The 12,202-nt window shown below is 47.6% G+C and overlaps 3 protein-coding genes across 3 annotated transcripts; 1 reads left to right on the top strand and 2 right to left on the bottom strand.

Annotated features, from left to right (window-relative positions):
- Positions 1–3,691: 3,691 nt before the first annotated feature.
- Positions 3,692–4,429, bottom strand: H6S33_005857 (uncharacterized protein; the record flags this gene model as incomplete). Its single annotated transcript, XM_044837249.1, has 1 exon — positions 3,692–4,429. The coding sequence occupies one exon, from the start codon at positions 4,427–4,429 to the stop codon at positions 3,692–3,694; it is 738 nt and encodes a 245-aa protein (XP_044699166.1).
- Positions 4,430–8,972: 4,543 nt separating this feature from the next.
- Positions 8,973–9,605, top strand: H6S33_005856 (uncharacterized protein; the record flags this gene model as incomplete). The annotated part of the gene is made up of 3 exons (XM_044837248.1): positions 8,973–9,130; positions 9,271–9,376; positions 9,513–9,605. The coding sequence occupies 3 exons, from the start codon at positions 8,973–8,975 to the stop codon at positions 9,603–9,605; spliced, it is 357 nt and encodes a 118-aa protein (XP_044699165.1).
- Positions 9,606–10,723: 1,118 nt separating this feature from the next.
- Positions 10,724–12,128, bottom strand: H6S33_005855 (uncharacterized protein; the record flags this gene model as incomplete). Its single annotated transcript, XM_044837246.1, has 5 exons — positions 10,724–11,071; positions 11,132–11,299; positions 11,377–11,461; positions 11,537–11,824; positions 11,959–12,128. 5 exons carry the CDS (start codon positions 12,126–12,128, stop codon positions 10,724–10,726), a joined length of 1,059 nt encoding a protein of 352 aa, XP_044699164.1.
- Between the last annotated feature and the right edge of the window lie 74 nt (positions 12,129–12,202).

The raw sequence follows: 12,202 nt of genomic DNA, 5'->3' as shown, positions 1-12,202 counted from the left end.
TTACATATGCCTTGCATATTACAACAACAGGTCCATCATCTAGTCTGAAGGTAGAGTAAATAAAGAAATGCAACAAGGTAGTAACGAAAAAAAAGGGGTGTGGGGCTAGGGAGGATCGAAGGGGAAGGGGGGGGGGGTTTCAAGAACACCGCCAAAGAACATTCCATCGTTTCGGCTCCTCCCTCTACATGCAGCATCCAGGTGCGCTTTGACACGAAGCCAGGGGGGAGGGCTGAGGCGAAGGTGGTGGTCATAGTCACATAGGGCAGGACAGGAACAGGAACATGGATTCATTAATTCTCCTTTCGCATCGCGCTTCTGGAATGATTCGGAGGTGAGGTAGAGTAGGTAGGATGAGTAACGATCCCAATGCCCAGGGATCGTATTATTATTATCATTATCGAGAGCCCATGAGCCATGGGACTCACAAACATCTCCGTCTACTTTTCAATAGCTGGCTGCTGACACCTGACGTCAGACAGCCCGCCGAGGTGCGCTGCTGCTTGATGTGATGCGTGTATGTACATAGATATGCTCAGCGGTCCTTTGACGACACCCACTCTTGATTCTTCCTCCTCCTCTCAGGAACCAGGTCAGGCCCCGGGCGGAAGATGGTAAATAAAATAGAAAATAGAAAAAGGAAGTAGAGCAGGAGTCGGAGATTTTTCCTTGTGCGATCTTTGTGTATCTTTGTGCGCCTGATCCACGGAACCGGTGGGGTGTGTGTGGGGGGATGTGTAGTGCACACGACAAGACAGGACAAGACAAGTGACTGACTGATTGATTGACAGGCTGGGTTGGGTTGGTTAGTTTGGATTAGAGTTAGAGCTCAGCTGAGCAGGACAGGACAGTTGGAGAGCGAGAGGGTACAGTCCGCCTGTAACTTCCCCACCGCCCAAAACCTAATCGGAGAAGGAGGAGAGGGAGGGGGGGAATAGAGTTTATCAACGAAGGGTAAAGTTAAACAACAAAAGAAAAGAACAGCGAAGAAAAAAAAAAAAAGGGGGGGGGGGGGGGGGGGGGGTTGTGCGAGAGAAGGGAGGAAATAACTCGAGGTTTATCTGCTCCTACTCCTCCTCCTACTCTGGTGAGATTCGGTGAAAAGTTATATCTGCCACCGAAGCCTTTTAAGCTCGAACGCGCCGCGCCGGATTGGCCCATGGGCTGGATGGAGCAAACGCGCGCATGCCTGGCCTCACATCCAGTCTTTTATCCGCACCGCACCGCACCCGTATCCACCGCGAGGTTTCTCGCTGCACTGTTATATCGACTACTATATCTCCTTCTCCACCCCTCCCGTTCTCTCCGGCTGATCCGGGGTATAAATTTATAATTTAAGAAAGCAGAGAATATCTACAGCAGCAGCAGTATAGGGGAAATGAAATCCAAGCTGCTGCTGCTGCTGCTCTCTATCTGCTCTACTCAAGAGATATATGCCATACCTACAGGAGCTATCTCCCAACCGCAACCCCCCCTCCCTGCGCGCACAAAAAAAAAAAAAAAAAAAAAAGAAGCCCTTCGCTCCCAATATTCGCACCTTCAGTGTCGGAGTGAGTAAGTGGTCTCCAAATTCGCCTACCGTATCCCCAGCTCTCCCTTATTCCCTCCCCCCACCACACACACACACCCTTCCCTTTCCCTCCCGAGCTTCCCTCCCGCCGTTCCTGCGCTCGGTACAATATCCCGAACCCAGTGCACTATACAGACAATTCCTCAGCCGGGGGAAGGGGAGGGGTGTTAAGTTAGATAGAGAGAGAGAAAACCCACAGACAATAAAAGCACCTACATGCTTAGATTAAGCCGTGTTTATTGCGTGTCGTGGTCTGCACTCCCACAAAAAACCCATCTAGCTAGCCAGCCAGGTGCAAGTAATACAAGATCTGGGGTAGTTAGTTATTCCTACCTTCTCCGGTTACGGACGGCGGGCCGGATTGGTAGACCAAATTACCCTCCCCAGGCCAGGCAAGCCATCTTCAGATTCAATTGAATTCAGCTTCAACTGCACTTTCTGCAACACACACCACAAAAAGTGAAAATATGTACCGTAAGCCCACCACCACCCATCATAGCTTGACTGGTGAATGAGAAGACGACCCGTTCGTCCTGTAGACATCGTCAACGGCTGCTACTGCTGCTAACTAACTAACCTACAGTACTGCGGTATAAGCTATATATACTGCCACTTTCTGCTGCTGCCGCTGATGCTGCTGATATGATGCTGCTAGCTACATGTAGCTGCGCATTGATATCGCCATGGCATGGCCCCACGACCGAAAGAACGAATTATCGGAGCTAGCTTATAGCTGCTAACTGTGTAGCTACTGTAGCTAGCATCTCCAATTCCTTCTCCTCTACCAGCCTACTTACTTACCTACCTACACCCGCGGCTACAAAGGAAGAGGTAGGTAAGGTAGATAGTTAGATGTAGGGCGTGGAGGTCCGGTCCGGTCCCGCGTGATCACACACCACACCTGGGCTGGTGACAAAGGGGATCGGCTTCCCCGCGCCCAGAGATTTTCTTTCGTGCCCTGAAGAAGCAAAAAAAAAAAAAAGAGAGAAGGAAAAAAGAAACAACTCCATGATGATGATGCTGATCATAATAATGGTAGTGAGTAGGTATTTGTATGTAATGTTATAGTAAGTTATGTTTAGAAAAAACCTATGATAACCGAGTTCCAGAAGATTGAGAAACCCTTACTAGCTAGGGCCAGGCCTATGCATGATATGAAGAAAAAAAATGCCCCCCAGGAAGATACACAAAAAGAAGCCAGAATAGAAGACCTAAAGAAACCCCGTGGCCCAGAAGAAGGAAAAAAACCCGTTGATGATAAAAACCGCAGAGAGCTGCAGAAATTAAGTACAATAATAAAAAAAGGTTTCGTGGTTGAATAGAATAAAAAGAAATAAAAAGAAATAAAAAATAAAAAATACCCGTAGCCTTGAGATCTGTACACGCGGAGGGTGTTTTTTTCTTCTTCTCTCTTTCTCCCCCGCCCCCTGTTGAAACCCTTCCTCCTCCAGGAGAAAGTAAAAGAAAGAGACAGAGAGAAAAAAATAACAACCAAATTTTACAGTTGAATAGGAAGAAAGGAAAGGAAAAAATAACCCCAGAAAGAAAGAAGAACCCGGCCTGTACACCGCCAGAACCCAACCCAATTCCCGCCCCTCCCAATCTATGTCCATCACCCCCACCCAACGATCTAGCTACCGTACAGCGCCGATGTACTCCAAAATGGACAAATGAAAGAGAAAAAAATGTTTGCAAAGCAATGTTCCAGTCCGTGATCGAAAAAGAAGCAAGAAAAAGAAAAGAAAAAGACCAAACAAAAAGATAAAAGCCGTTTTTTTGAACCCGTAAACCCAGTGACGAAGAAGAGGTAGAAGATAGAAAAGTAGAAAATTGTGTTTTAAAACACAAAACCGTGGAGTGAGTAAAAAAAGAGAAGAAAAAACAACCGAATTGGAACCCAAGACTGCGTCTCGCCCCTCGCATTGGGATGCAGCCCGTCCTGGTTCCCTCGAGCTCCCTGTTCATAATACATTACTTCATCATCCCAACACCGTATCGTAACCAAACACCACCGTGTAAAAACTCCGAATGACCCATAAGAAAAGGAAGTCCAGACAAAGGAAAAATGCGTTGCTGTGTAGTCGCTCGTGAAGATGGAGGATTCGCTTATTCGCCTATTTGCTAAGTGTAGCCGACCTTTGGCCCAAAGTACCAATTCATCTGCTCCGGAGATCCACCCATGATAACCCGGTGCCCGGGCTTCCTCCTTGGCTTGCTAATCATCCGCTTCTCGCCCCTTATGGTGAAGTTTCTGAAGTTGCAGATGAGGTATACTTTGTGCACTACCTGACGGTCCTCCGGCTTTTCGAGCATCTGGCGCATAACAGGCTGAAGGTCTTCATAAGCCTTCCTGGGATCGTTTGGATACTCCTTTTTAACGACCTTTTTGAAGAATTGGTTGTCCAGCTTGTAGTGCATACCGGATCGGTACTCTGAGATGCTCGAAGAAAGAGCAGGCGCGAGGCTTGGTTGAGTGTAGATGCTCGGGAGAGTCACTGTGGCAGACGATGCCCTCTGGGGTGATATGGCGTGTTTAGATGCCGAAGACGGTCCACTATAGTAACCCGAATCCATAGCAGCTGACGGCATGGAGCTTGATGGCTTCGGAGGGGTTGTTAGGTAGGTCGGTTCCGGGGTGACTAAATCAATCGTATTCGAAGAGTTCGGAAAGAGTGTATGGGCATTTGAAGCCTCGATAGCTACGACATTGGTCCCAGCTCGGCGAGAGAGCAAAGACGGCTTGCCATTAATCTTGGAATTCAATGAAGGCCTCAATCTGAAGCTAGTCTTGCGTTCACGGCGTTGTTTCGAGCCTGTGAGCTCCGTTCTCCACTTCTTACGGGCCTGGTCCTCGACCATGGTTGTATACGTTATTGGTGTACCGGCGGACGCGGGACTTGACATTAAACTTCTGTCACACTAGACAGAACAGTGTTGGTTGGAGAAAGCGTTGAGGGAATCAGGCGCAGTAGAGCAAGGTGAGCGCGTTAGGAGGAGGAAAGACAAAGAAGCGAGCAGAGTTAGATATTGAAGAATGTGTTAATGGGAGGAGGAAGAATGTCGTAGATTGTAAGTAGGTAAGTATGAGAGTAAGTGTGAGAGGGAGTAAGAGGGAGAGGGAAAGCGAGTAAGATGTATGTTGTTGGGGGGAAAAGGGTGTTATGTGTGGTTGTGGTTGAAATGGAATGGTGGTGGGGCGGATTGGCGGGATGTTTCTTGTGGGGTGTGGTGGTGCTTTACGGTGCCTGAGTAGTGACTGTGGGTGGTTGATTATTGTACAGCCTAACAGAACGGCCTTTTTTTTTCTTTTTTTTTTTTTCACACGCTTCCTCCTTCAGGAAATATAATTTCAGAGTTCGATGACTGACTGACTCAATCTGTCAAGCTTCAAGCAAAAAGCCTGTATTCCGCAAGCAAAATATAAGTCACCAGTAGCTACCTAATGATAGTAGCAAATAATGGTAATAGCAACGGAAGAACGTCCCTCGCCGCTTCCAATTTGCGAAGAAAAAAAGAGTAGAAACCTTCTGTGGGTGTCTAGTTAGGATTCGATGACCTGATGGTTCAAGAAACTCTCAGTTGACAATGAGCGTCGGGTTTACTCAGGGCCCTCGTCGGGAGAAAAAAGTTGGGAATAATCGGCTGCGGGGGGTATGGGGAAGAGGGGGGGGGGGGTATTGAACGATCTGCACGACGCAGTTCAGTTTGGATGCCACAGAGAAATGCAGGGTGCTTATCACCTTCAAGGTAATGATGCTAGTACTCGTTCTCAGCAGTATTGGATAGGCGTGAAAGAATATATGGACGAATTCGTGAAAGAAGTGTTGAGGGGACGTTGAGCTAAAGAGGACGTTGGGGATATGAACTTAGAATGTGAATAAGTGAGTGAACATGACCATAGTGGGCCGACTAAGGGGGATGGTAGACCTAGATCATCATATGAAAGAACCATTGAATTGTGTATACGCAAGTGACGTCTTCAGCATAGTAAATTTGTTCACCTTTCTTAGATAGCTGACTTTCCCTCTCTATCCCTCTCTCACCATTCTCTAGTCTCTAGGAGTGCCTTAATCTCGTACCACACGTTTTTTTTATGCTCTTTGCCCTCTGGCTCTACCAAGAACAAAATGCAGGTGTGAAAAAATGATAATCAGGGTCGTTGCAGGCATTCTTGCAAGGCCAAAGACGCTATGTACGCTACATCATTACCCTACTACTAACCAGATCCCCAGCTCGTAAACAGGGTAGGAAAGCACCCCCGTAATTGAATAATATGTTGACTATTCACATTGTACATTATTAACTCGGAGGTGGGGGGGGATTTTAAACTAGAATTTACTCTCTACGTGATATCTAGGTTTACCCCAGCACTTGGGACCTTTTTCCTTTTTAGAATTAATAATGTCGGAACATCCGCTCTCAAGTACATGTATGTACTATAATAGTTGGCGAACGAATTCCGTCGAAAGATGGACAGCATGTATGACCTCTTCCAGTGCGTTCGAGCTGCAAAGTAACGCTCTACCCATTTGTCAGGCGCACTTTACACTATTATGCTGTTTTAACTGCTCAGATCAGCTAACCCCAGCACGTGAGCTATGATCCAGAGAGGAGATAGTGGAGATCTGCTCCTGTTCAAACTCCTACTCCACCACCACCACCACCACCTCCTCCTCCTCCGTACGCTCCTTTCTCCTGCGCGCTGTTGACAAGAAAAGAATAGAAGCTAGAAACTCGAGATACAATAATATTTTTTTTCCATGCGGTATTCGTGCTAGTTTCAGATGTCCTTCTTTGTCGTAAGGCAAGCTGAGAGCTACTAGTCTTGTGCTACGAACGTTTACACGCAGCCCTGGTGATGAATGCGCCTCACTCCATCCCTCACTCCAACCAGCTCCACAATCCTTTCCAAACCCTCACCCAAATGTTCCGGCCAGAGAGAGTGAGAGAGTGAAAGGGAAGGCTGCCACGTATGAGCCAGCCAACGGGGATGGAGGGAGTATTCTTTTCTATGTTATGTAGGTACAGGAATTGAGACGGACGGAGCAGGAAAAGAAAGGGATTCTTAAGGAAGAAGAAAAAAAGTTCACACAAAACGTTTGTTGGCGAACGCGGGGAAATGGGAAAACGGAGGGGTTGAGCTGTCCTTGCGCGAAATTGCGCCAAGGGCATCTCACGATTGAGTTCCCGCCAGGAAAAAAGGGTATGTAGAGAGAGATAGAGAGAGGGTACATGGTGGTACTATGTAAGGTTGAACGTCATGATAATCACTTGCCTGTCGACGACGACGTCTGCTGCTGCTGCTGCTGCTGCTGTCGCTGCACGCGTCTGCATTTAATACATGCCTACATGCCTCTCTACATAAGGCTTTTGTGTGTGCGCCGGTCCGAGTGCAAATTTGTGTATCAACCGTTCCATTTTTGGGAACTACATGTAGCTTGCAACGACGAATCCACGGTTGATATTCTGAAAAGCGCCATACCACTTCCCATTGATTTCCGGCACATAACATTGAAGTATCTGCTTTAGAACTACACTACTGTCTGTCGGTGTCGTCAACCGGGTTCGCAAAGAGCGCCTTGGATCCTACAGCGAGCTAGGCATGTACTCCAGAGAAGAGTTACAGCACAGTACTGTATGTACGCAGTATTTACCGCTAGCTAGATACAGTACTTACATGTATGTAGTCAAGCAGGATGGCGAACTCGCTTCGGTGTTAAGATTGTCAACCGAGTAAAAAAACGTGGGAACCCGTACTCCCAGGCTCCATTGCGTTCGCGCCACAAGAGGTCCACAAATACATACGGAGCTGTAGGGAAGATGCTTCAGATACAAAGCCCGCCCAGGTTTTTTTTCTTCCCTTGAATACAGCTTATTTAAAGTTTCCGAATATTCCTGAAACCTCAGATCCATAGGGCCCTCTGGAGTTCGGTGGGCCTCAATAGCTAGCTCTAAGGAAGTTGAGGTGGTGGTTGCTGTTGTTGACATCAGCCACAGGGTTATCATCCTCTCACTTCACCCCTGCTGGTAGGCGCGGGCGCCGGTAACTTTGTTGCCCAAAAAAGCATCCTTCACGTTGCGGGTAAGCTTTCCATAACGAAAGCGGTAAGTACCCGCCAAGCCTTTCAGGTTTCTTGGCATCACACCGGTTTACAGTAGAAGCAAGAGAGCAAAGGCCTGGCTGGATATGATGGCTTGAATCCTCCTACTCCTCACAAGGTTGCTTTAGTTTCGAAATGTGTGGCGCTTGGACATTTTGAGACACTTGCGTCCTGCTGGATCATATGGTCTCTCTAGTGATGTGGTGGTTGAGAGGAAGAAGAAGAAGGCTTCCAGCCAGCTAGCTAGCCTACATAGAATTCGTTCTAGCCATGGCTATAGGTATTAGGTACATACACCTTTGTGGTACCTACATTACCGGCGTGATTCACACACCTACTTATAACTTTCTCGCTACCAGGACCACACGATGTACCTGCATGTGAGAAGAAGAACAGTGCGCGCGAGAGGGCGATGATTGAAAAATAAAATAAAACAAATGCAATAACTTTTACATTTTGCGTACCCCCCTCCCATCATGGCCCATATCGATTGTGATAGTTCCAAACGATTTGAGGGAAACCTCATCGCACCCCTCTGGTAATTCTTCCGCGTGGAGGGGTGGGGGGTGGGGTCTTTTTGTGAGCACTTAATGCGACACTGCAGTGCAGCCAGCAGCAGCAAGCAGCAGCAGCCAGCAGCAGGACACACAAACAATAGGTAGCTTGTTTGCCAGGTATCTGCTATGTACCTACTATCTATGCTATGATAAATCTGCACGCTGGAAGAGGCTGTTATGGGTAAATAGCTGTACCTACTCTGCTCTCTTCTTGCTCCGAGGAAGGAACTAACGGATGCTCAAAGATTGTCCGACGGTTTTTCGTTGCCGTGGAAGAAATACCCCATTGGCGAACCGGCCCTAGAAAATCGCCAAAGTCGGCATTTCCATTGGCCGCTAATGATCATCGATATCGATCTGAGCTTTCGAGAAAGGATATGAACAGAAAGCAAAAGCGGGGTCAAATTAATAAAGAACGGGGGAAAAAAGCCACTCTTGCGGCTCCCCGATGTTTTCCAAATCGATAGACAGAGCTCGGCTCAAGCTCGGGATCATGAGGTGACGTTCAATCGCACGCACACGCTCTGTTTGCTACCAAAACCAATAAATCTTATCAGATCGATCTGGCAACATACAAAACAGGGCCCGTGGTTGGCTGGTTGCACGCTAGCACCGGTCCCTCGCAAACCCCCACCACCTCCACCAAGCGAAACTACGTATTTGTCTGCTCGTTGCAAGATTTCCGTTTCGAATTTTCCACCCATCTCCAAAAAGGTTTCTTCAAAAACCACACAAACCAGCACAATGGCAACCTTCCTCCGCCTCTTGCGGGCGCCCGCTGCTAACCTCCGTATCGCTGCTCCCCGTCTCAGCGGCGTAAGGGCCTTCGCTACGTCGCAAATTCTCCGCCAGGCAACCGTCGCGGTGCCGACAAAGAGGCCGGTCGGTGCATTCAGAGGAGGGTACGTACTATATACTACCTTGAGGCGTCTTCCGCGGTGCCCTCACGTCGTTGGACCGGGTAGTGGTGCTGGGAAATGGTCGAGGGAGGGAACGAGCGTTGGATGAATAGTCGCTGACATATCCGGGAAATTCTTGATAGGCTCTTTGGTTTTCTCCTTGGATCGTCCGTCTCCGGAGCTGCGGCTTACTTCTACCTCCTCGAGGAATACAAGGTCTCCAATGAGCTCTTGACGGAAGATATCGATGTGCGTTTTTTACCTTTCTCGATCCTTTCTCGCCCGCTTTCTATCATTCAATGAATTCCACCACCACCAACACTACCCTCCATATATATAGTTCCCCACATGTGAGTTGTGCCGTTTGCTGAGACAATCGCTATAGGCCCTGAGATCATCAATTCAACGGATCGAAGTCTACGTCCGCAGCCTGGAGGAGAAGATCGAGGTCCAGGAGGCCAAGTCAAAGAAGAAATAAATGTTCAAAACTAATCCACCGCCCGTCCGTCCGTCCATATTCCAATATCACACATGTCCAAAGGAACAAGAGAGAGAGAGAAAGAGCGACGAAGGAAAGAACATAAGGGACTTCAATGCAATGTTAATCTTTTGAGGATTGCATTTTTCTTCTTTAGTAGGACTGCGAGAGAGATATCTAGGGTTTTTAGCTGTTTGTTGTTTCGTCCATATTCCCCCAAATCTGTCATTCCTTTACTTGCCCTTCGTAGCGGGTAGGGAAAGTGTTGTATCAAAGCTCGTGGCGTGTAAGTAACATATCTCTGGAAAATCTCATATTTCTTTTTCTGCGATTGGACGATGGGGGTGGAGACATTTCTGGAAACTGCGTCAAGTATTGGTGTTTGATTCTCCCGGGCCGCCATCACCGTGTCTACTGGTCCGATCCAGAAGGGTGTATTGCCGTGGTGTCGGAATTTCATCTGTGGATGTGAATCTCTCTTCCAACTTTCTCCACTGCCAATAAAACTCTTCTGTCAGATTTCGCCGGCATATTGCCAGGTGTAATTACAGTATGTGATAGTCAGGTCAGGGTCAGGATTCCATCATAATGTCTCACTCGCTTCGAAGTTCGATCCATTCCTTTGTAAAACACATTTTGTCTTTGGTTGTCTATATCCTTCTGTAATTCAATTCAGAGTTTAAGATAATTGATGGGTCGATGAACAGAATGATACGGTAAATCATTCAAGGCTTGAGACAAACTTGACTAGAATTTGGTAAACGCTCGCCATTCCCCAGATCGAATAGTGTAGCCACATTACAAGACTAAAGCAGCACTTAGATATAGATGGTAACCACCGCATTTTCCTGGAGTATTCTCGAAAGAAACAGTGCCACATTGACTTTCGATACTCTGGCCGATACCAGCAACCTTCTGTTTGCATAAAACCTCTGATAAGCCCTGTGGCTACAAGAAAGGCTATTGCACATGGGGAACAAAAACGATCTACCCCATTTAGCTAAGACTCCAGGCATGAGACCAAGTATTCCCTATATTCTATCTATTATACATGAAGCTTAATACAAAGGGAGGATAAGATGGTAGGATGAAGAGAAAAAATCTACCCTCATAAGAATTTAGTCTGCTGAAAATGTCACTCGCCTGATCGCAGTGCCAACCATTCCTGGCTTACGAATCTTCCTCATCTTAATTTGTTTACTCTTTGCCTTGCCACTCTTTCCCTTAAACTTCTGTCTGCTTTGGTCATCCTCCGGCCACTCCCTCCCGGTCTTTTTGAAGATATTCTCCAGAGCGTCAAGCTCGACGTCTTGCTGGACGGTCTCTAATTTGTTACGCAGGACTTTCATTGCTTCGCGGAGTTTAAAGATCTTGTAGGTTCCGTTTGTGACGTCGTTTGTGGGGTCGGTGGGATCGGCGATACAGAGGAGGGAGTTACGCGCTTTGCCGCAGTGGCCCTTCGTACCCTATGGATGTGGTTAGTAATGGCACTCAGCACGGGAGTTCTCGACGGGGACAAGGCTCACCTTTTTGTAGATGGCACCTTCTGCGGGCTCTAGCATGGTAGAGGCCAACTTCCACTGACAAGACCAGAAGGCGAGGTAGTCAACCAGCAGGCGTTGGTAGTCTCTCTCCTCTATCCATCTATGGTAATCCTCGACTGTGCAGTTGCGTGCCTTGACCGTTTTTCGGACCTTTGAGGGAGAGTCAGTTCTATAGCTCGATATACAGCCAGAGGACCGACCAAGGTGGGAAAAAAGCATCATCTCACATTGAAATAACCAATGACAGTCAACGCAAGACCGTACGACGAGAGACCGCCGGTGTAAACTTTGTTGTAACGCCTTGATTTGAGCCTAAACCGCGTAAATTCTGTTAGAAAGCTTATTTTAATTCCGAGGGATAATTGAAGTAGAGGGAAACACCCTTACCAGTACTTGAGCAATATTATCATTGTCCTCATGTAAGGACGCTCGTCCAATTCTCTCCTGACATACTCCGTGTTGGTGAGTCCATTGGTCGTGAATGATATGTCTACGCCGATAAGGTACTTCGAGTCTATATAGGTTACAATGGGCACACGGGCACTTGCGTGAACCGCCGTGGTCGTTGGTTTGGTGATCCTATTTTTGATAAGTTCATCCTCCATTTTTTGTGCCCAGATACCGGCGCCGGCCCGGGAGTAAATCCCCCGCGTATCGACCACAAGGTCGATATCACTATAGAAACACAGAATGTCAATTACATTTCTCAAAGGGACCCAATCCCAGTGAGTGGGTTTTTTTTTTTTTTTTTTTTTTTTTTGGGGGGGGGGGGGGGGGGGTTGCGAGGGAGAGAATGAAGGGAAACGGACCTCCCATGTAAACTTGTGCCATTCGCAAAGCTGCCCACCGGCGCAACTCTTGCCTGAGGCCATATCGAGCGAGCGATTGCGACGCTCCTATCTAGAGTTAAATTTCTCTTCAATGCTCCTTCCGCACTGATAGCAAGACGGGCTGCCAGAGCAGCGAATGGGCTCGCCATGGTGCATTGTTCTCAATAGAAGAGTCGTTGGAGGAGAGGGCCACCAAGATTATTAGATGCCTAGTACCAGGGTC

This window comes from Morchella sextelata (assembly GCF_020137385.1).
Source record: "Morchella sextelata strain SCLS chromosome Unknown scls_2, whole genome shotgun sequence".
In the NCBI taxonomy this organism is placed as follows: Eukaryota; Fungi; Ascomycota; class Pezizomycetes; order Pezizales; family Morchellaceae; genus Morchella; species Morchella sextelata.
The sequence above is the reverse complement of the archived record's forward strand: the minus strand, read 5'-3'. Positions and strand labels throughout refer to the sequence as shown.